Below are 24,986 nucleotides of genomic sequence, written 5' to 3'. Positions count from 1 at the left end.
TTAGGTGATTCCCGTATTAAACCTTTTAACAAAAATAATTAGATTTTAATAATTATGAAGTCATTGGCTCTTCAAATTAATCATTGCACTTGAAATCATTTCTTACCAGTCTTTCAATTCATTTATATAATTTAATCGAGTTTTAACCAATTTATCACTTAATTTGTATTCGGATTCTAGTCCATCCATAATAAAAAATGCATAATAGATCAATCATATACATATATGCATTTATCCATTATCAACATGTTCCATAAATCATGCAAAGAGGTAGTAAAGTATTACCTCGATTTTTTTGCTCCACCAACTGAACACTTAAACTCCATTCGATCACTCTCGAACTTGAATTCAATGTCCAATAATTCCTCGGATACATAGCAACCAAATTTACGTCAAAAACTGAACTTAGTTGGAAAAATTGATTTCGGAGATAAATAACTGAAAACGGCTTACATAGTGCGAATTTGGAAAACAGACTTCGGATTCGCACTCAGGACGTCGAAAAACATAAAATATGACTTTTCGAAAAATTTGACCTTTTTGGGTCAACGGTTAAAGTCAATGGGCAAGTCAAGGTCAGGTTAAAGTCAACGGGTTGCCTCTGTCCTAGTTGACTCATCGAGTTGACTTAGTACGGTCCTAGTTTACTAGGATCGGGTTGATACGGCCGGGTTAAACATACTCGAATCAGTCCGGTTCGAGCGGTTTGGGTCGGTAAAGATCGGTTGGACCGGTTCTAGAAGAAAGCAGAGCTGGGGAACGAACCCCACGCACATTGACGACGTGTGTGGCGACGACGGGGTAGGGACAGCAACCGATTCATCCTTGGTCTCCTACACGCTCGAATTCATACATTAATCAACTACTTTCACAACAAAACTTGTCGAAATCACCCAAAAATATTAGAATCGAGCTTACCCACTTCGACGATGAAGAAACGGCAGCAGTGCTTCAACCCACGGGTTGGGTCACGAGCGCCCAAGGACGGCAATGCTAATGGCGCAGGCGGTGAGGCGACGTCTTGATCAGCTTCATTCGAGTGGAAAATAAACGGTGGGGGCCTTGGAACAGGCAAGGTTTCGAAGATCCCTACACGTCAATCGACAGCTGAATCCAGAGCAACAAGGGAGGGGCTTTGGTCGCCAATCAATGACGAATCGAACGGGGTAGTAATGGGTCGAATGGTGGCCAACCGACGAGCGCTTGAGGAGGCCAGCGAGGTTTCTATTGGGGGTTTTAGGGATTTGATTTCCCAAAATTGGGGGTATTTTCCTTTTCATTTTTCTCTGTCTACATAGAATGAGAAAACTCAAGGTTAAGTCCCTGAACTTCCCAGAGTTTCAAAATTGAGCTGCAAGTTTCTAAAACTTGTAATTTAATCACTTAAATTTACTTAAATAAATTTTGAAATTCAAAATTTTCTTCTTCTTATTTTTATTTGCCCCTGAAATCGGGGTGTGACATTTATGAACTTATAAGAAATATTTTTGAATCGGATACAAAGTTAGAGCAATCATCTCCTCCCTCTTGGAGGAAAGGAAATCTTTATCAAAGCAGTGCTTCAAGCAATCCCACTCTAAGTCTATGTCATGTTTTCTTCTCCCTCTCTGCTTTTGTAAAGAACTCGAGGCTATAGCTACAAGAATATGGTGGAAAAAATCGGCTTCGAGGAGAGGAATTCATTGGTATTCATGGAATGCTCTATGCTCCCTGAGCAACAACGGTGGAATGGGTTTTAGGGACCATGGCAAGTTCAATATTGCGCTCCTAGCTAAACAAGGCTGACACATCTTCTCTAACCCAGGTTCGTTAGTTGCTAGACTTCTTCGGACTAAGTATTATCCTCAATCTACATTTATGGAGGCTCCTCAAGGGTTTCATCCATCTCTCATTTGGCGTAGCATTTGGAGTTCGCGGAAACTCCTTGAATTGGGACTAGGGTGGAGGATAGGTTCTGGCATGTTGATTTCGATCTGAAACGATTATTGGTTACCAGGTTCTCATGTTCATAAAGTTTCTTCTATTCGTTCATCAAATGTAGACAGGGTATCCGATCTCATTATGGCAAAGGATAAGAGTTGGAACAATGCCCTTATTTTGCTCTAACTTTGATAGGAATGAGTAGGAAATTATGGACATCCATTTACCATTCTCCCCTCAAGAGGATGTTATCACTTTGGAGAGGAAGGTTCGGGCTAGTATTTTGTTTGTAGTGGGTACAAACTACTTTTTCACTTGGATAACCAACATGCTCAATTGGACAACATTTTCAACTACATTTGGAACACCACATGTCAATCTAAAATGAAGATTCAGCTTTAGAGGTTTGTCAATAACTATGTTCCTACGAGACAAAATCTTCTTATCAAGCGTATTACTACCAATCAGGGATTTAAATCCCTACTAAAAATGCCTCTTGTCCCCGTTGTTAAGCAACACCGGAAGATACACTACATATCAGCAGGGCTTGCCCTTTTGCAGCTGCAGTCCAGACCAAACTAGACATTAGCTGGTCCAAAGAGGCGACCAACCTAAATTTCCTGGACTGGCTTCAATGGTTATTTCAGATTCATAAACAGAGGTAATTTAAAAACTTTTTGTTATTTCGATATGGGCCCCATGACTTTTCAGGAACAAGTTTGTACGTGAACAACAAAGACAAAGTGTTGAAAACATTACGATCACCTTTATCCCAAGTGATTTTTCAGGAACAAGTTTGTACATTATGATCACCGCAATAGAATCTGCTATGTCATCAATTGTGATAAATATAATAAAACCGAAAACACGACCACAACCACAATTTAAATCCCTATGCAAGTATATCCTCCGATGAAAGAAAGACATGCTCATGATTTTATAGCCATAGATGACAACGGCCCAATACTCGATTCTGGATACAGGATAACAAGAACATCACCTTGGTCTTCACGGCTGAGGCTCTAGCAGTTGTCCAAGGGCTTGAAACTTTAAAATCTCCTAGCCTCCACCATAGCATTAAAGCAAAGCCATATAAGCTATCAACTAGAATAGAGATTGGAAGGATCATTTGTTTTCTTTTAATTTCTTTCTTATCATGTTTAAATTCAAAGTATCGGTATTTGATCTCTTTTTTCCTTTTATAAATTGGGATTTTCTTATAATAATAATGATAAGTAACCAACAAAGTGAAACACATGAAAGGGGGGCATTGTTTTGTTCAATTATAATAATAAAAAACTTATCAAAATCATTCATTTTTAAAATTTAAAAATGATTTATTAGGCAATAAACTTTGGAAATCATATCTGAAATTGATAAAATTTGAAGTTTGTTTTCTTATCAAAACATCATGGTCATAAGTGTTATAGATGGTCTTGTAATAGGTTTCTTTTCATAAATAAAATTATTCATATAAAAAAGCTAGGTTTTGATCGTAGGACCTCTATGTTATAAGCCCACAACATTTCCACTACACCACTTGAACTATTTACAATTATTAAGAAATATTTTGTTCCATTAAAAAATGAAAGAAAACTAACATAATAAACTCCATCTTTTCTTGTTTTTCGACCCAAACAAAGTCTTTCCACTGTTGAGTTAACTACATCACAAATCTTCTTTGGAATCTTGAATTATATCATTGCGGAAGTTGGCATAGGATAAGTAATTGAACTTGACGAGAAAGAATGCATTGTTTCCATATCTTAGTTATCCTATCATTCTAATCATTTATACTTTTCATTGTCGTTGAATATTTTCTCCATGACGTAATACAAGATTTACTATTTTTAATAAAATGTAAAAATCCTTTACAATAGTTCTACAGCGTGGAAAAATTGTTAGCATAGTTAGTAGGAAATAAAAATAGTGAATCATCAAAAATAATTTGTAAAGGTCAGTTGTTACAGTACTCCTTTCAAACCTATGCTTTCAACGAACCAAAATCAACCATTTATCTTCATTTTTTAATTAGAACTCTCCATCTGATACATGCTCCAGAATCCATGATAATAAGGATACATTCTTCTTTGGACTAATGTTCCTACTCGAACTTATTAGAAGAACAAAGTCTCGAAGATTCAAAGCATATTTATCTAATAAGTATAGTGTGCGTGAATCCTTAAAAGTTTATTACTTTTCTCCCTTTGATATTTCATATTCAATGTAGAATGTTTTTGTAAAAAGGGAGGATGATACATTCATAACACGCCTCACATCAAAGGAAGGTGGACCGACTCTTCTAATTAATTCACACGCCCAAGCCTTGATAAAGAAGTTCAAAACAACAACAGACTTGCGAAGACTTTTTTGAATGAGATCCATATATTATATTTTGTTGACATATCTTCTAGAGATACGATTGAATGTCTCTTAGCTTTCCAACGGTACCTGAAACACATCAATCTGATATCGAGAACTCAAGATATGACGAAAAAATCCTAAACATGGTTAATACGAGATTTTGTAAATATTAGGAATTTTTAATATTTTTATTGATTATTTGTAATATAATTTAATATAGGATGATGCATTATCTTTTAGGATAGAATTTATTATTTTATTAGGAATTAAGATAGAGTTATCTTTTGTTTATTATTATTTTATTCATTAAATTACTTATAACTTTGGAACTCCTCACCTATATAAAGGAGGTTTCATTCACCATTGGAAAACACATCTTTCTTGAATAATAATAATATATCGTGAATACGTTTTTTCAAGTGATGATAGCTTGTGCCTTCGAAGCATTCTTCATCATAGAGTTCTTCAAGTTCTTCGTAAGAGAGATCTTCACACTCTAGTTTGCCTTTCCATTACGGTTAGAAGGGATGATTAGAGCTAATTATAGAGTTTGTCTAGTCAATTGCGGCTATAAGGGTTATTAGGTTATGAAGTTAACGTAAAGTAGGGTTTTGATGGTGTTGGTGGCGTGATGATGATGATGAATGATAGATTGGTGTCATAAGAACCCTCCTAACATCAATTGACTATATAAACTCTATAATCAGCTCTAACAAACACTCCTAACCGTAATGAAAAGACAAATTGAAGTGTGAAGATCTCCCTTACAAAGAACTTGAAGAAATTCATGATGAAGAATGCTTCGAAGGCACAAGTCTATTAGCACTTGCGAAAAATTACTCACGATATATTATTATTCAAGAAAGGTGTGTTTTCCAATAGTGAATGAAGCCTTCTTTAAATAGGTGAGGAGATCCAAATTTCTAAGTAACTTAATGAATAAAATAATAATAAACACAATATCTAAATTCCTAAAAAATAATAAATCTAATAATAAAAGATAATGTCTCTTCCTATATTAAATTATATTGCATATAATCAATAAAAATATTAAAAAGTTGTAATATTTACAAAATCTCATATTAATCCCTTGCATGCATCGTCTTCGCTAAAATGATCGTATATTGAGTTTTTAATATCGGATTGATGCCTTTCAGATAACGTTGGAAATCTTAGATATAGTCAATTGTATCTCCTGAAGACACATTGACCAAATAACACTTGGATCCTATTCAAAAAGTCGCTACAAGTCTGCTTTTATTTTGGTTTTCTTTCCCAAGGCTTGGGCGTGTGCCTTAATTGGAAGAGTCATTCAATCTTCCTTTGATGTGAGGCGTGTTATGCATGTATCATCCTCTCTCTCTCTTGAAAAAGTTTCAACTTCAAATCTAAAATATCAAAGGGAGAAAAGTAAAAAAAACTTTGAAGGATTCACTCATAGTATACTTACCGGATAAATATACTATGAATCTTTGAGACTTTGTTCTTCCAATAGGTTCGAGTATGAATATTAGTCCAACGAAGCATGTACCCTTATTATCATGGATTTTGGAACATGTATAAGTCCCCCTCTCCTCAATAGGATTCGTCCACGAATCTTCAAATCCAAGAGAAATATAATCAGAATTGTTGAAAGGGAAGTTTTTGATATATTTACCTGGATTAAAGTGATGTTTATTTATGTGCTTCGGTAGAGCTCTCTCCCTAGTTGAAACTAATTTCTCGTTGTTGTGAAATTCGGTCATTTACGCACAAGTCTTTTTGTATGGTTTCTAGATTCAAATTCAACATGGCTCGACCTCTGTTGGCTTTGTTTGTGATTGTTTCATATGCTTTCTCCATGCATTTGCTTGTTTATGGCCAAAAGAAGTGTTTAAGCATTTTGCTAAAGTAATCCATCGAGTCTCCTGAATATGATTCATGAAATAAAAATTCTTGTGAGTAGCTTTGTGGAGTATATAACCTATTTATTGGGAGAGCAAATCTATTTACAAGATAAAACTCGTTAAAAGCACTTTTAAAAGAATGAGTATATCTATTAGAAATGCCTAAGTCATCATGATATAAATCCTTAATATATTCAAATCTCGGAATAATAACATTCTTTTGAGAGATAAGAATATATTTTTGGGATAGTGCATCTGCTACTATGTTATTCTTATCTTTTCCGTTTAACCACTTAAAGGATTTGTGGTTAGTATAGATGACATGTAACACCATATACCCAGTTACGTAGAATAACCCGAGTATCATGTGTGCACATTAGATTCTAAAACGAATCAGACAAACAAAACCATAATCATGTGTGTTAAGCAGAAACAATGAAGATAGACATCCAAAAAACAACACATCACAACAAAATAACACAAAATCAAGCTTCATACAAATATACAACCACGTACTATGAAGAAATCGGAAACATATAACATCAGGTAAAACTGTCATTTCACATGTCATTATTAATCCAACGATAAAAAAAATCTTTTTGTTGTCTATTGTTGAGAAGATGAAGGATTCTCCATGAAACGACAAACAAGTCTAACAGCAAAAAGAATATTAGGTCTTGTAAAAGTTAGGTACCTTAAGTTTCCAAGAGACCTTTGTACACTGCAAGATCTACTTTATTTCCTTCATCAAAATTTGAAAGTTTTACTCCACATTCCATCGGGGTGTTGAGAGGCTTACACCTAAGCATGTTAAATTTCTCCAGTGCGTTCTTGCAATAACGTTCTTGAGAAACAAAAATCCCATTATTGATATGTTTCTCCTCAAGACCTAAGTAATAAGACATAAGCCTTAAGTCAGTCATTTTGGATTTATCCCTACTTACATTGAAGATGAGAATCAAAATCGATAACTGAAAGATTCTCATCTTGAATTAGAAAATCGAACAAAATTATATATTTATATTTATAATTTCTTTATCCCTCGAATGTTTACACATATTTTTTATCGTTGAATGGGTGAAAATAGATGATTAAGATTAATAGTAGAAAATGAAAAGATATTCTTTGAAGAAAAAAAACAAGAAATTAATCTTAGTTATATATTTTCACTCATTCAATAGTCTTAAATTTGTGTAAGAATTAAAAGAGTTTTAAAATGTGTAATTGAATCATAACCCTAATTTTAGGATAAACTATATGTTTAATACCTAAACTATTACTTTTGTTCTATTTTGATTTTCAAACTTTATTTTTTTCACAATCATACCTAACGTTAAGTTTAAATTTCAATTTGGTACATCGTTAAAAACTTATTGTCATGTTACCGTAAGGTAATATCACATCATCATTAAAAAAATAAAAAAATATCACGTCAGCAATTCTGTTAATTTCTTAATTAGAAGATATCAAATTAAAATATAAACTAAATCGTTAAACATGATATTGAAGAAAGAAAATAAAATTTGAGTACCAAAAAGCAATAAAATTATTATCTTATGTTCTCCGTTGTTAACAAAATTCAAACACTCACCCAAGCTGAAAATATTAAGAAAAACAAATCGCAAAGGAATATGAACCTTTCATAGGTTTCCCCCAGATTACCTTCTCTTTGTAAAAGCTTATTGTGTTTGGATCGGGTTGGGTTTATTTTGAAACGAAGGCGATGTCGACCCCGGCAAGGAAGAGGCTGATGAGAGACTTCAAGAGGCTACAACAGGATCCACCCGCTGGTATTAGTGGGGCTCCTCAAGATAATAATATCATGCTTTGGAACGCTGTCATTTTTGGGTATTTTTCTTTTTCGTCGTTTCTTTATCTTTTAATTACTTCTCTTTTTATTTTTATTTTTATATTTTAATTGATTGGGATTTCGATATTTTTTGCAGACCTGACGATACTCCTTGGGATGGAGGTAAAGCTTCTTTGTTGTTTCCTTTCTTTTGAATTACATGAACTTTTAGTTTCACGTTTTGTGATGTTAATGTTTTCTTATGGGATTTTTTCTCTCGGAATTTTGAAATTGAATTTGTCAATTATGTTATCATTTTGGGTTTTGGGTGAAATTGATAAAAGCGTGTTCTTGCTGATTTGATCATTTTTCATGCAATATGAAATGCTATGTATTTTTCTATGCATGCTTGCTTTAATCAATAAGCAGTGATACATGATTCAAGCACGCATGGTTTTGTTTTAGTTGGTGGAGACAGTGTGTAGTTGAATTTTTGTTCAATCTGCTTTGTCATTGATGAACTGTTTGTGGTTTATGACTGTGGTGTTAATCTTTTGTGTGTGCTTCTGTTGGGTTTTGTTAATGTTCATGAATCCTAATGATTATTTTCAATTAAGGATTGGTTTTGTGATTATGGAAATTGAATTTTCTTTACTTTTCTTTGCCACTTGCTGTTCAACATTTGTTTGATCTGTACAGTGTGTAAAATTAGTGAGTCATGTATTGCCGGGGTTGTAATTTTGGGGGATTTTTTCCCCTTGTTTCATGGATTGGTGTCATACCTTGTAGAAATGTAACATGGTATCTTTGGAATTTAAAACTGTGACATTCAAATGGTAAATTTTGTTCAAATTGTTTTGTTGCTACAACTTGGCGGTTTGACTATAAAGATATTATTGAGGGCTTGCTTGGGTATAATGAGGTAAGGGTAACAATAGTAACACTCAATAAAAGTGTTGAATATCTGGTGATTGCCCATTTCGGTTTTCAGCAGCAGCGCCCCCCAACAACACACACAATAAATAAATAAATAAAATAACTTTTTCAGGTGTTTCGGCTGTAATCAATAAAATGGAAATTTTAATTAATAAATGAAAATTATGACCAAGCCTTGAAACCATAGTCGTTGGTATCTTAGAATTCTTGTTTCTAATTCCTGGATACTTCTTTCTACTTACTATCTTATAGATATTTTAGTTTTAATGTTTTTAGCATAATAAATTCATTTTTAATTCTCACGTAACTTGAATATTTTTCTTGAAATTTTTCAGGTACGTTCAAGTTAACTTTGCAGTTTACAGAGGATTATCCAAATAAGCCTCCGACTGTCCGTTTCGTCTCACGAATGTTTCATCCAAATAGTATGTACAGGATATTCATTTATTTTAGTTGCAGTCTTGTGTGCAAATTCCTGTTTCTGCTTCGTTTCCCATAAAATGATCGGTTTTGGTTTGATCAGTCTACGCAGATGGGAGTATTGTTTGGATATTTTGCAAAGCCAGTGGAGTCCTATATATGATGTTGCAGCTATACTCACCTCTATCCAGGTGCAGCATTCTATGCCATTTTACCTTTTTATTTTCTTTCTGAAGAAACTTTGTTTCATCAATGGTTTCCCCTAAACCATGATGGTATTCACAGTTTGCTGAATTTCAAATGAGTTATCCATGTCTGTACTTGAGTGATTGTTTTCCGTGACGCACCTGTTTTCCTGCAACAAAACATGTGGCTTTTGCTCAAGTTAAGTCTATCACATCACTAACATCAATACGATCAGCATATTTCCCATCGATATTACAGTAATCGGAATTAGCTTCTTAAAGCATATCCTTCTGAGAAGCCTTAATTGAATATTTTTCAGTTGTTAATATTAATGTTCACTGCACAAGTCATTCATGTATGTCTGGTGTGTTTGCATTTAGTGTTTATGTTTAAACAGAAAGGGAAAAAATCAAAGGAAAGAAGATATGACACATACAATACATGTAGATATTTTCATGCCATAGGCAATTGACAAACATAAACAGTTTCTAAAGCCAATTATTGGACTTCTTGAAAATAATTGAACCATGGAAGGAATAAAAATCTCCTGCCCCTTAGTCTAATTGTTTTACACATGTTTTCTTCAATAAAAAATGTTGCAACTTGCTTGTTTTGATGATAAAGATTAATTAATTTTTCTTCTTTTATTTACATTAACTTATAGTTTATATTTTTGAAAAGTTATATAAAGATCAAAAGTTAACAATAGTAAATAGAAAATAAAAAATCAAATTAAGTGATTGTGACATTTTATAATTATATATATTATATTTTTACTCAATATAAAATAGAATTATTTTTTCATTATAACTAAAAGTTTCACTCAAATAACTAATCAATATAAACGATTTTTTAATTTATTTTAACATCAAATAACTAAAAAGATTAAAATCATTTTATTTGATGTTAAAATAAATTAAAAGTAAAAAAATCGTTTATACTGATTAGTTGAGTGAAACTTTTAATTATATTGAAAAATAAAATATATTGAGTAAAAGTATAATAGATACGTAAATTATAAAATGTCATATTCATTTAATTTGATATTTTATTTTTTGTTTATTATTTTTTGACTTTCAATCTTTATATAATTAAAAAATAAAATAAATTTTAAAAGTATAAATAATAAGTTAACGTAAATAAAAGAAGAAAAAATTGATTTTCATCACCAAAACAAACAAGCTGCAAAAATTATTTATTGAAGAAAACACTTCTAAGAAGATTAGATTAAGGGGCAGGGGTATAAATAAGGGGCAGAGTATTTTTATTCCCATGGAAGTGTGCATATCAAGCTATTATTAAGGAAATTGTGTCCTGTGTTACTTCTAGAGAGGTGCTGGTTCGCCTCATTCAGAGAGGCGCAAATTGGGAGGCGGATAAGTTAGCTATGAAGGGGATTGGGTGGTGTAGGGGTTCTTAGAGATTGTTTGGACTGTTGTGTCCTGTTTTGTTTGTGTTGCTTGGCTGTTTTGGTTGTACTAAACTGGGTTATTTTATATGTCTAATTAATAAAACTTGAGGTGCTCTTTTCCTCCTGCTGCTGGTTGCTAGGCTATCGGTTGGTACTCTAGCAATTAAGAAGGGGGTTTTTAACGAGACCTCCAATTCTTATCCAAAAAAAAAGACATTTGAATGGACTGCAGTGGTTGTGAGGATAATGCTCAATAAAATCCAAATAGAGGATGGTTCATGTGTGGTTGAGATACATGCTGCATAAGCAAGCTATATGTCTATGTATAATGACTAAGTGGTAGGCCGGTTTGCAAATGAGCAACCTGTTATATTTCTCATACCTTAACCTTTTTCTAGTCCCCTTTTTAGCTGCCCCTGTAGGTTTTGTCCATGCAGAAAAGTTAATAAGTAGCCTTTGTCAAATTTCTTTTCATTGGAAAGAATATCTGTTCTTTAGCAAAGTTCTTATCCAGAGTGGACCACAATTAAGGGACGCAGGGTTTCTCCTTAAATGTGTGGAAATTTCCTATCTTTATAACAAAGTCCATAAAACAAGAGAGTGACTGATCTATCAGGCCTTAGTGGCAGATCTTATCCTTTCTAGCCTTTTATTTGTTTTAAGTATTTCTCTGTAAATAGATTATTTGGGAAGAGTTCGGAGTAACTTTGGCCCTTGGTTTTGTTCTATTACTCTTCATCATTTTCTAATCAATGGAGGTAAAATTCATAATGCTGAAAAAGGGTGCCTATTTGTTATGCCTTCACATTGAAGGGAAAATGTACAAGAGTATGCTGAAAACAGTTAACAATGAGACAGAACATAAAACAAGTGTGTGATTTATTATTTTTTAGTTATCGTTATATAGTTGATTAAATTAGTTTGCTTTGCTCAGAGGCCTAAGAAATGTGAATCTTACATTCTCAATTAAAGCGCTCTAAACATGAAAATGACAATGTTGTGCTTTTGCCAGTCTCTACTGTGTGATCCAAACCCGAACTCTCCAGCAAACTCGGAAGCTGCACGAATGTTTAGTGAGAATAAGCGGGACTACAACAGAAGAGTCCGTGAAATTGTGGAGCAGAGCTGGACCGCCGACTAAGTGCAGCGTTAGTGACTATGAACCTGGCATCATTCCATGAAAAATGCTGATGGCGGTGGTGGTGCCGGTGCCGGTGCCGGTGGTGTGTGGGGGGGAACTCAAAAGACTATAGTCTGTTTTAGTTACGTTGATGATTTCTTTGAATTGGGTTTGATTTTTTCTGCCTCTTAAAACGGCTCTGTTTTATTGAATGGTTTCTTGATGTTGATTTCTATTCTTTCATCTCATCTTTCTATTCTGGAATAACTGTGGCAATGTCGTGTATATGAGTTATCTATTTTCGGGTACTAATGTCGTAGGCAAAAATCGACTGTTTGCTCTTACAGGCCAAATTGGAGGAGCATTGCGTTGTAAGATATTCAAACAATATGAATTGTTGCTTGCATTGGGATCCCAGTTTTGCTTGGATCTGGTTCGATCTGCTGGTTGTTTTGCTTTGCTCATTTTTCTAAAACTTGAGCTCGATTTCATTTCTTCTCCAACTCCCAAGTATTATAATATTATGAATGATTTATCTTACATTCTAGTATAACATTTTTCATTTTGGAACCTTTTAGGTAATATAAAATTGGGTAAATATACTTGTAATGACCAAAAAATCTTGAGTCAACGTTCGGGAGTTGACCAAAGGTGGATTTGGATTGTAACATAATTTTAATTGGACCCATGTGTTTTGTTGGGCTTTGATTAGGCCCATTTGGGTTTACAAGAGGGTGAAATTGTGAGAAATCGAGAGTAGAGGGACTTAGAGTGTGAATAACTCCTTGAATGTTTTCACCACCCAATCTTTATTTCTTCTTTTACTTTTCTCTTCATTTTCTTTCCCTCGGCAAACCTCGGAAGCCTTCTCCATTGCACCTTGAGTTAGCAACTCATCATCCTCAGTAATAATTTTTTGTAGAACTTCATGAACGTTCATTTGAGTGGCATGTCATCTATTTTAGAGGTTTGGTCCCAAAGAGAGTTTAGGAAGGGTTCTAGCTTGAGAGATAGCTAACGAGGCCTTTGAGCATGTATATGCCTTTAAATATGTCCATTAACCTTTCTTTGATCATTCAGAGTGATTTGGTTTCATTTTCTGTGTTAGTAAGCAAAAGTTTAAGAAGAATCTTCCAAAGCTAGAGATAAAAGCAAGCTTGGAGACCTTCGAGCAAAGAGTTTTTTTGGGTGGATTTTGTATAAGGTAGTGGATCTTTAACACCTTTTAGTAGCCTGACTATCATAAAGATGTTATCTTGTAGTAAAATATTGATTTTGAGCATGTTATGGATGTTTGCATGATTTTGGCTTCAATGTTTGATTGGATGTTTTAAATGGTGTTTTTAGGTACTAAATGACCCTATAGGACCCATAAGAACTTTTAAAAATATGCTAACCTTAGTGGGAACTTAAAAAGAGGTTTTGAGATTGAAACTCAAATTTTGGAAGTCATTTTCTTGGTTCTAATATTGATATTGTTCTTGCACCATCTGTACCAGATGGACAACAAAGAAATATGGATAAAAGTAACTGGTATATATACTATTAATCACATGTATCGATATTATCCATAGACAGAAATGGACCCCTAGATGCCCTTGAAAATTTCCTATTATCATATATTTTAGATATTTTCTTTGTATTTTTATTGATAATATATTTTCTCCTATGAAATTTTATAAGTTAGTCCTCCCTTATAATTTTAGAGGTTTGTCCCCTTACATAAAATATTACGTTCGTCCCTGTTCATAAGGTATCGATACCAAGGAAAAATATTCAACTTCGAAACTTAAATTGAAATCAATATCAAGGAGGGTATCATACCCTATGAGGATAGTATCAATACTGCTATGAGGAGTATCAATATTCATTTAATTTTCACAACTTCAAATCTCATTTTGGTATCAGTAACGAGGGAGGGTATTGATACTATATAAGGATAGTGTTGATACTCAATTCTATTTTATAAACTTCGAGCTTCATTTTTGTATCGGTGTCGAGGGAGGGTATCGATACTATAGAAGGATAGTATTGATACCCATTGAGAAGTACCAATACTACTAAAACATTTGGGTTTGAGTGCCTTGTTGATTTGGGTAAGAGCTATGATGCTCGATTTAGCTTGGTCACGGAGTATTAGCTCATTTAATGTTAATAACACACTAAAGAGTGATTGTTCAAATCAAATTAAGTGATAATTGATGGTTGATCTAGTGTCAAAAACACGAGTTAAAAGGCTTTGGGCCCGATAAGTGGCCTTAATGGCAAGAGTAAGGTAGATATTGGCCTTAGTGGCGTTTGTGGTAATGACCTACTCGACATATACGTATATATCGAATTATAGTCGTAGTGGCACACGACTATATTATGACGATGCGACCTTAGTGACAATCTAAAAAAAATAGACATCCAATTTTATACTTATATGATCTTAGTGGCGATGTTATAATACACGTGTATATTGTTAGAGCTTAGTTGCAAGATCTCAAGGGATATTTTAAACTCTCTTATAACTTGTACTCGATGATAGATATGATCGAGGGATAATGATAATGATCCTTATGCATACTATATTACCTAGAGGGCTTAATGTTGGCTAGGCCCATAGTTATGAACTAGAGAAAGCATGAAACTTATGGTTGAAAACACATGACATGTCTTGTTATATGATCATACATATATTGCTATCATTTATATTCTCACATGTTTGTATTTATGATATTCATGTTATGATCATCGTATTAGTGACATACTATTGAGTTTGTTAAACTTGGCGTTTATATATTTTTGTCCGTAGGTTAGTTGATTCGATATATGGAGGACCAAGGATTTCCAGCACCTGTTTCAATGTACAATTTTGATTATGATAGTGGGCGTATCCATAGAACTTTTACTATCGTTCAGATGTAAAATTTTATTTATTTTAAAATATATTTTGTAAACGAAAGTGTTCAAGCTCTGGATTTGTAAGCTCTATTTAAATATTTTGAAATTTGTTGGGTTTGAAATATTATTAATGAATATTTTCTATTTAAAATATTTTATGGTGGTGGTCATTTTGGTGGTCCAATGTGACACATTGGGCCTATACGAGTTTAAGTGTTACAACACTAATGATCTTTTATGTTTTTTGTCGGTCTTATTTTGGTCACTAGATATAAAAAGAGTTATGTGTTCGCCACTTACGTTATCAATTTATTACATTTTGCTCCTTGGATTATTAGTCATCATTAGTTTGTCGATATGATATGCTGGTAAAAATAGTTAATTTTATTTTGACTCTTGAATTTTAGGCAAGATACTAATTTGATTTTAAACTTTAGATAAAAATATTAATATATGTAAACTTTAAATAAAATATCAATTCATTTAATCCGGTTAAAGTTCTCATCGTTAGTCGTTACTAGTAACCATTGGTTATCGTCATTGTCGACTACCATTAGATCCCAAATTTTTTAGTTCACTTCTTTTTGACCTACTAAACATGAATCCAATGTTTATTTTACTGAAAATGTTTGATCTCCGTTAGAACCCTACAAATTTTTTAGAAATAATTTGTAATTATAAATTTATCAATATGTTTCCTTAAAAATAAGAACATTAAAAATCCAAATCTATATCATAATACATTTATATTATAATGTAATAATTTAATTTATATAATTTTAATAAACTATATATTACATGCAATTTTAATCTTATTTTTATTAAAATGGAAAACAATTATAAATAGATGGTAGGTATATATCTATGCTGATTAGTGACGAATGAATATATATATATATATATATATATATATATATATATAAAACTTTATCAACGAATGCATATCTATATAAACGACCTTAGTGGTAAAAATTATTCAGATATTCATGATTTTATACTCGATGTTATATGAGATCGAAAGATATTGTGATATCATCATGATGATGTGATTATATATCTACTTGCTTACTATTATTGTTGGTGGAAGTTCATAGTTAATCCCTTTAGTCAAGGACTAGGGAAAGTATGAGACTATTATTGTTAAGAAAATATAATTGGTTAATCATAAACATATTAAGCCTTGGATTTATGAACCATGCATATACTCATTGCTTATACTGTTACCATACTTATTTTTATGAATTTTATTAAGTATATTAGATTAGTAATATACTATTGAGCTCGTAAAGCTCTATATTTAGGTGTCCAAATTAATGGACTCTGTAGTTGGAGAAGCATCATTACTTTAGGATTTCCAACATCCACTTTGAGGGTACATTATTTGAGTACTATAGTGGCATGTATACCCATGTGACTCTTAGATTTGGTCTATAAATCCTATATATATTTTAAGATTTATTTTTTGTGAAATATTTGTAGACAACTACTATTTGTAAACATGTTTTTAAATTTTTTTTATAAAATTTATGGTTTAATTTTATTTATGATTTCATATTTTGATTAAGAATGGAAAAATTTTAAGTTGTGATCGTTTCAGTGACCTAATGTGACATACTAGGCCCATCTAATACCAGATCAAATTTAGGTGCAACACGCTTGGGTTTAATAGTCTAGATCAGGTTCTAGACTCATGCTCGAATGTGGGCTCGCATGTTGGGTTTACTAGACTAGGCATGGTACATAGACTCAGGTTAGATCACACCGACTTTTGGGCTCCAGATCTTAGGTAGGCCTACTAGATTGACATGCTACTGGACTAATTACATGTGTCTCGATGATGGGTTAGCAAAGAAGCTCACTCATATTAGGGTTTGTTAAATTAGGGTTAGAGTTTTTCAATTTATACGAGCGGTGGGTGAAGATTGATCTTTCGTCGGTGCGTGACGTACATCATGATGAGAAAAATGATGGGGAGATCGAGGACGAGAAGAAAAAGAGAGAAAAAGGAAATGAAAGGAAATAAGGGCTCTTACTAAATCTGAGATGGTGGAAACAATGATGATACCTTTGGAAAAGCTCTTGGATCTATCAAAAGCTTGATAGTATTGGCTTGATTTGCTATACTTAAAGGTGTCATACGATGGGAGAGACGAGACGGTGATTTAAAGAGAAAAAAATGATCGATGAAGGTTGACGTTGGTACATAATAAGGGCTCTTACTGGGATCTGAGAAGGTAGAAATGACAATGATACCTTTGAAAAAGCTCTTGGATCTATCATAAGCTTGATAGTAGTTGCTTGATTTGCTATACTTAAAGGTGTCATACAATGGGAGAGACGAGACAGTGATTTAAAGAAAGAAAAAAGATGATCGATGAAGGATGATATTGGTACATGATAAGGACTCTTATTGAATCTGAGATGGTTGAAACGACGATGATACCTTTAGAAAAGCTCTTGAATCTATTAGAAGCTTGATATTAGTGGCTTGATTTGCTATACTTAAAGATGTAATACGATGGGAGAGACGAGACGGTGATTTAAAGAAAAAAAAGATGATCGATGAAGGATGACATTGGTACATGATAAAATAATTCAAAATAAAAGTTTCATTGACTTTTTCTCACCTCTCATACACTAATGAAGACATCGACACCACAATATGATTCCTTGAGGCTTCATCAAAGAGGCACAACAATAACAACAACAAAACTCAATTCCCATATGCAATGGGGTAAGGGGGAGGTAGGGTAGTAGGCTGCCCCCAACGCCAGGTTGAGAGTAGCTTCCGTGGAAGACCTCCGGCAGTCAGAAAATCAAAAATATAGATAAAAATGCAATGCATGTATAAATAAATACATAAATACATAGTTGAATAGTATTCATATGTAGTCATTAATATCCTATGCGCGTCTTTAATGGGAAGTAATCCCTGCAAATAAAACCCTGCGAAAAAATCTCTGCATATAGACAGTAACGTTAGACCCGACTAAATTTAAAAGAGGAATCATGAAGAGAATGATACACAGAAGCCAACGATAGCAAGCCCAGTTCTAAGCCTTCATAAATACTAATAACAGAAACGTATAAAAAGTAGAAGTCATGGAAATTACTACAAAGGCATTAAAAGAAGACATATATGATACACCCTAATGATGTGACCCACACTACTCGACTACCCTAGTCTTAAGTCTCCATACTTTCCTATCAGAGGTCATGTCATTGGTAAGGGCTAAATCCATCTAATCAGATCTCAAGCAGTCTTCCCACTTCCGCCTTGGTCGTCCTCTCCTTCTGGCACCGTCGACTGTAATCGACTCTACCCTCCTGACCGCATCCGACGGTAGTCGCCTAAGGACATGCCCAAACCACCGTAGTCTTCCCTCCCTCAATTTTTCGGAAATAAGCACCACCCCCAAGGACATCCTAATAGCAGAGTTTGTTGTCATATCCCACAGAGTCCTACCACATGTCCATCGAAGCTTTCTCATTTCTGCGGCCTCTATCCTCCTTACGTGATCCTTCTTGATTGCCCAATATTCTGATCCATACAACAGTGCTGGTCTTATTACCATTCTATAAAATTTTCCCTTGAGTTTTAGAGGCACCTTCTTGTCACACAAAACTCCATTAGCGACCCTCCACTTTAGCCATCCCGCCTTTATACGGTGTGTAACGTCATCATCTACACCCCCATCTTTATGTATCATAGACCCTAGGTACTTGAAACAATCCTTTGAGGGGAGAACGTGTCCTTCTATGCATACTTCTACATCTTCATCGTTTTGGTTCCCACTAAAGTTTGAACATAAATACTCTGTCTTTTCAATATTGATCCTTAGACCTTTTTCTTCCAAAGTAGTCTTCCAAATAGCCAGTCTACTATTCAACTCAGATTTTGTTTCAGCAACTAGGACAATGTCGTCAGCGAAAAGCAAACACCATGGTACACCGGCTAGTGTTGCACAAAAGATGTCGTCCATAACCAAGGCGAAGATGTAAAGGCTAAGGGCCGACCCCTGGTGGAGTCCGATTTCCACCGGAGATGCCTCAGTGTCGCCAACTGTAGTCCTGACGAATGTAGTAGATCTACAGTACATATCACGAATCGCCCGTATATAAGCAGTTGAGATCCGTCTCGTTTCCAAAGTCTTCCAGATCATATCGCGGGGAACACTATCATAAGCCTTCTCAAGGTCAATGAACACCAAGTGAAGATCTCTAGAATTTTCCCTATATTTCTCTATAATCCGTCGAATTAGATGAATCGCCTCTGTGGTGGACCTGCTTGGCATAAAGCCAAATTGGTTTTTCGAAACCCTTGTAACTTGTCTCAACCTTGCCTATATCACCCTTTCCCATAGCTTCATGGTATGGCTGAGTAGTTTAATACCTTTGTAGTTACCACAACGTTGGGGATCTCCTTTATTCTTATAGATTGGTATCACCGTAGACTCTCTCCACTCCTCTGGCATCTTGGAAGTCTCTAAAATAATATTAAAGATGTTGGTCAACCACTTAACTCCCTCTTCTCCTAGGGCCAACCACTTAGTAATAGGAATTTGATCAGGACCGACAGCTTTGTCCCTTCCCATCTTTCTAAGAGCCATTTTAACTTCCTCAAACCCAATCCTACTTGTAGGGCAGTCATTGGTCGGCTGACCCATCCATGGTACTATCTCTACAGGGAGAGGCACCGTCAATAAATAAGCCAAAGAAGTAACTACCCCAAACCCTCTTAATATCATGATCTTTCGCTAAAAGAACACCATTGTTCTCCTTAATAAACCTAATGCTACCTAGATCATTTTTCCTATTCTCCCTAGATTTTGCAAGCCTGAAGATGCCGTTTTGTCTTTTCTTGGTGTCTAATATCTTGTACATTTCCTCGTATGCCTTATCCTTTGCATCACTGGAGACAATTTGCACGCTCTAGGACGTAGGTTCAAATCTTCGCATGCCCATAAAGTTTGGGAAATTACCTTAAAGGTCCATAAAGAATATTAAGGTTTACATATTAACTTCTAGCTTTAACTCACATACATTATGATCCTTATTTTAAAAAAATCTTTTAATTAAGTTTCTCAAACCAAATTTTATTCAAATTAGTCCTAAATTCAAAAAAATACTATTTTTAGGGTTCATTTTATTTAGCCAAAACTTCTAATCCAAATTTTAGGGTGTTACAAGTCAAGTTAAAGTAGAGAAATATTAAGAAGAAGAAAAAGGAAAATAACTTTTATAGGGATATAACATGAAGCTATTTTGATGTAAATTTGAGTTTTGTAGATATTCAAAACGATGTTGTTTTGGTGTAAATTTTATTGTCCTCACATTGTTTGTGATTTAGGGTTCGTTTGATAATATTGTCTAAACGTGACTTTGGTCTAAAAGTCAAGTTTGAAAGCAAAATCATTTCCAAACGAGTAAAATCTGAAGGTAAAAGTGTGTTTAGAACATGGTTTTAAACTAACGCTGAATTTTTTAGCTTTTCCACTTCAAAATTTTCGTTTAGAAGCAAATTTATGCTTTTACCCTTACTCTGATACATGGGCTCCACTCCTTTGTCTAGAATATTTTTAACATTCAATTGTTTTTATAAATTATGTTTTAATTTTATATTAATTACATTTTTTCAAGAAAAAACTTTTAAAATTTATTTTGTATTTTGTATTTTTATTATAATTTATATTTTTTATAATTTAATTTGATATATTTTATATATGAAAATATTAATACACTTAAAATAATTTAAATTAATATATTTTTAATTTATTTTGTATTTTGTATTTTTATTATAATTTATATTTTTTATAATTTAATTTGATATATTTATATATGAAAATATTAATACACTTAAAATAATTAAATAATATTTTTAATTTACAATATAATGTCTAAAAGAGACATTTATCTTATTAAAATTACTTTTGGATAACAATACCAAACACTAAAATCTTAAACTTAACTTTTCAAAATCACTTTTAAAAGTAATTTCTAATATCACTTTTCAAACGTGCTTTTCAAAAGCAATGCCAAATTGGCACTTATTGATGAAGTGACAATAAAATTCAATCTTCAAAGTTGAGTGATCAAATTAAATTTTTTTTACGTTGGGGGTTCAAAAAAGGATTAAGGTGGACGTTGAGAGGTAAAAAGCATAGTTTACCCTTAATTTAAAATGTTATATAATATTGTACACTCGAACCTTTCGTATTTTATTTGACTTTTCAATTTACAGATCAAGAGAAACAGAGAGAGGGGTGGAAGAGGGCTGTCGACAATGGTTTCCTCTTTTATCCTCTTCTTCTTCCTTTTATATTATTTTTTTCCTCTTGTCATGCTTCTCAAGCAACCACAGAATTTAAAGGTATAACTTTCTTATAATTTCCTTTTTCTTTTTCCTCATTGAATTCCAACTTTGTGTTTTTCATATGCTTAGTATGGTTTTGTTTGCTTTTCTGAGAAAATAAGGAAAAAGGAAAGGTTAGATGAAAGGAAACCCTGTTTAGCACTTTCATTCCTCTGTTCTTTGGCTTCTTTAGGGAAGTGAATCTGAAATCTATGCTTTAAAATATAAAATCAGCTGGTTTTGTCAAATGCAAACTGTTATTATATTAGCCTTAAAATATATTCTTCAAATGCTGGTAAAAAGTAAGACGAAATCCTAGAGCAGGCCTAGTAATTGTCTCTGATTTCCATTTTTTATGGTATTCTTGGGTAGTTTGCTGTGCGACAACCCAATTTAAGGCTAACTTAAATCAATTTTTAACCTAAAATATTATTCAGTTCAACCTAAAAAGTTATACAAATTTGTAACACTTTAAGTTACAACTGAAAAAGTTACATTGGGATGGTTTTAGGATTTACAATCGAAAAAGTTATACAATTTGTAACAATTTCGGTTACAACCGAAAATGTTATGAAGAAGGTAATATTTCAGTTTCAACTTAAAATGTTATCCGGCAACCTAAAAGGTTATACAAATTTGTAACATTTTTTGTTACAACCCATTTATGCCATTTTTTAGCCTTATAGTAACAACTTGTATTTTAGACTCTCCCGGCATCCTTTGCTTCATAGAAGTCTTATCGGTGGCTTATTTTCTGATTTCGTATAAGTAATAATCAGTTTCCCACATGTTTCTTTAGGCTTTCCTAGAAAGATCGACAGCTAAAAGTTTTTTAAAAAAAAATATATAAATTACTAAGATTAGATGTGCCATACAATAGATGCTATTTATTGTTCTAGACTTGGAGGTCTTTATAGCTATGGGGGAATTTTTAGTGTAAATAAATGTTTGGATTGAATGATGACTTGAAGCTTCGTAATCACTTTAATTTAAAAACTGAGCTTTATCAATGTATCATTTAGTTATATCTTATAGAAAGTATATTATGCAGTTTTTGAAATGGAGATTAAGTTGGATTATGTCAGTAACTTAATGGAAACTTACAATGTATCACCGTGGTTGATGTCTTTTGGTTCTCTCCCGCACCCTTGCCATATTTTTTGTGTTGTTTTCAAAGGTTATAAAATTGCAGGCATTGGCTTGGGAAGTCCAGCACTAGATGTCACCCCCACTTCCCTTTATGGTCATTCATCTGTCCATGGTTCAAAGGACGTTTTATCATGTGACTGAGTTCGAGTTTCTGGTCAATCAAGATTGAAACTTAGGAGTTATGCCAATTCTGTTCGGATTACTTTGGCTCCATCTGTCTTAATTCCAGAAAGACTACACGGCAAAATACAAGTTTGCTTTCAACAGTAAGTTCTGCTCTCAACCTACTTGTGTTCTCCATGAAATCACGTCAGAAGTTTGTTGTCACTTTTGGTGACTGAAAAAGTCTTGTAGGAATGCTTCACTTGGATTATGCAAGTGTGAGCATGAATATTGGAAGACAGTGGAAAACGGTATGTGGCACGCTGTCATGTCATCTTATGATGATAGATTTATAGATGTGAAGTTTAGAGGTGATATGTCTGGCTCTGTCACGGTTTCTGTTGAAGAAGGTATGATTATACTTTATTTACATTTCCATTTTTCTTTTGCTTGTTATTGTTAGTTCATTGAAATCGAACTTTATTTTCAACCTTGATTTGTTATCTCTTTTTGTAGATTTTCAGCGATGGCGACTTGTGTTTCTAGCTTTAGGATTTGTTTTGTTGCTCTTTGCACCAATTGTCAGCAAGTGGGTTCCTTTCTACTACAGCAGTTCAATGGCTATTGGCATTATTCTTGTCATTATGATCATTCTCTTTCAGTTACTTTGGCGTTCGCCCCTAAATTCCTTATGCCTTCATTTCTTTTAAAATATCCCTCACTCTCCAAATCTCAATGCTATCATATACATCTTACAAAATTTGAAGTATCTTACTCTGCTGACTACTGTGAAGATAGCTATTGCTTTCCATGTATTTTGAAGAACATGGATCTGTATTGAAGTTCCAGGTCTGTTTGCTTTCTCACATAGTCCTTAAACTGAAATCAATTGATTTTTGATTCCCATGCTGTCTCATCAGATGTTCACCGCTGTGTTTTAAAAGGCGTGAGGCGCTCCAAGGCGATTAGCTACCCGAGAGCCTCAATTTTTTGAGGCGCTTTGAGGCGAGAGATTCGCGTACGCGAGGCGCTTAATTTTACAAAACATTTGTAAATATTTTATAATCATACCTCAAACACAAAACAACTTAATAAGCAAAAACACCAAGTAGCATAAGTCATATTGTATCTCAAAAAGACAAATAAAAACATCATCAATAATCAAAATGCCTAAAACTTGTTTTCATCATCATCGTCATCAACATCAATGAAGCGGATTATATATCTAAATTCTAAACAGATTACCTAACAATTAAACATATTATAGATAAACAATTAAACAGATTACCTTAACAAAATAACAAGCAAGCAGATCACCTTAACAATGAAGCGGATTATATATCTACAGCTATGATAACCGATAAAGAAAGCTTGTGTCTTCCAATATATAAACAATTAAACAAATTACATTGAAGATGAAGCAATTAAACAAATTACAGTGAAGTAAATTAACCATGTAGGAGTGGAGGGGAAAAGAAAAGCAGATTGTACATACACTACAGTGATACAAATTTTAAAATTAAGACTTACCTTAATGGAGAAAATCGAGAAAGGAGATAGGAGAAACTGAGAAAGGAGTCTGCTTTCAACTTCAACGTAGAACAATCGCTGAATTAAGCATGAATGGAGGAGGGAGAAAATTTTAGGAGGGAAAAGAAGCTCCAGGGTATGCATCGGAGAAACTAGAGAGCTTGGATCATGATTTATAGACATACAGTAATTAAAAAATTGGACGTTAGAAGGTCAAGAGACAGTTCAAAGTTCCAGGAATACATTAATGTAAGTAATTGAAATTTAAAAGGTCTGACTGTTGGAAGAAAATCGAGCCGAGACTCAAAATTTAAAAATGGGTCATTGTACGTGAATCGCTAAAAGCATCGCCTCGTCGCCTCTCGCCGCTTCCGACGACTGAATCGCCGCCTCATGTACTCGCCGCCGCCTTGGTGGTCGGAGGCTTTTTTCTAAACGCCTCGCCTCGCCTAGCGCCTCAAAGCGCCTCAGGCGCGCTTTTTAAAACACAGGTTCACCGGTTCACATACTATGAGTGGATTGCTTGGGATTCTAACAGTTATTAGTTTTCTTAAGATTTATGTTGAATTTATGTCAATACCCGAATTACCATCTTACCTTCAGCTTTTAACGTGTGGATTTCCTTTTTCCAAGCAGGGAATGAAATTGTTGCCGGCAGGAAGGAAAAATATATTCTATTTTAGCACCCAGTGGTGAGTCTTTATTTTCATTTCTTTATCGCTTAATTAATGTTACATCTACTTTGGGCTGCTTGCCAATAAACTCACTGTTCCATTAATTTTTCAGCTTGGAGTTGGATCTTTTCTTTTGCATCAATTGTCTGGGTTGATAAATTCAGTTCTTACTAATTTTGGGCTTAGTGAAGAGATGCACAATCCAGTAAGTTCTTAACTACTGCCAATCAGATCTCCCTTCTTTCCCCTCATTGGAGTTAT

At 33.7% G+C, this 24,986-nt stretch overlaps 1 protein-coding gene and 1 pseudogene across 1 annotated transcript; both read left to right on the top strand.

Moving 5' to 3' along the window:
• Window positions 1-7,757: 7,757 nt before the first annotated feature.
• LOC120125832 lies at window positions 7,758-12,267 on the top strand (annotated as a pseudogene).
• Window positions 12,268-22,329: 10,062 nt separating this feature from the next.
• Window positions 22,330-23,231, top strand: LOC120125858. Its single transcript, XM_039144190.1, has 4 exons — window positions 22,330-22,542; window positions 22,649-22,728; window positions 22,774-22,931; window positions 23,038-23,231. Exons 1-4 carry the CDS (start codon window positions 22,330-22,332, stop codon window positions 23,229-23,231), a joined length of 645 nt encoding a protein of 214 aa, XP_039000121.1.
• Window positions 23,232-24,986: the final 1,755 nt, after the last annotated feature.

Source organism: Hibiscus syriacus, unplaced genomic scaffold (assembly GCF_006381635.1).
Source record: "Hibiscus syriacus cultivar Baekdansim isolate YM2019G1 unplaced genomic scaffold, ASM638163v2 tig00110445_pilon, whole genome shotgun sequence".
In the NCBI taxonomy this organism is placed as follows: Eukaryota; Viridiplantae; Streptophyta; class Magnoliopsida; order Malvales; family Malvaceae; genus Hibiscus; species Hibiscus syriacus.
This window is presented reverse-complemented; position numbering and strand designations above follow the sequence as displayed.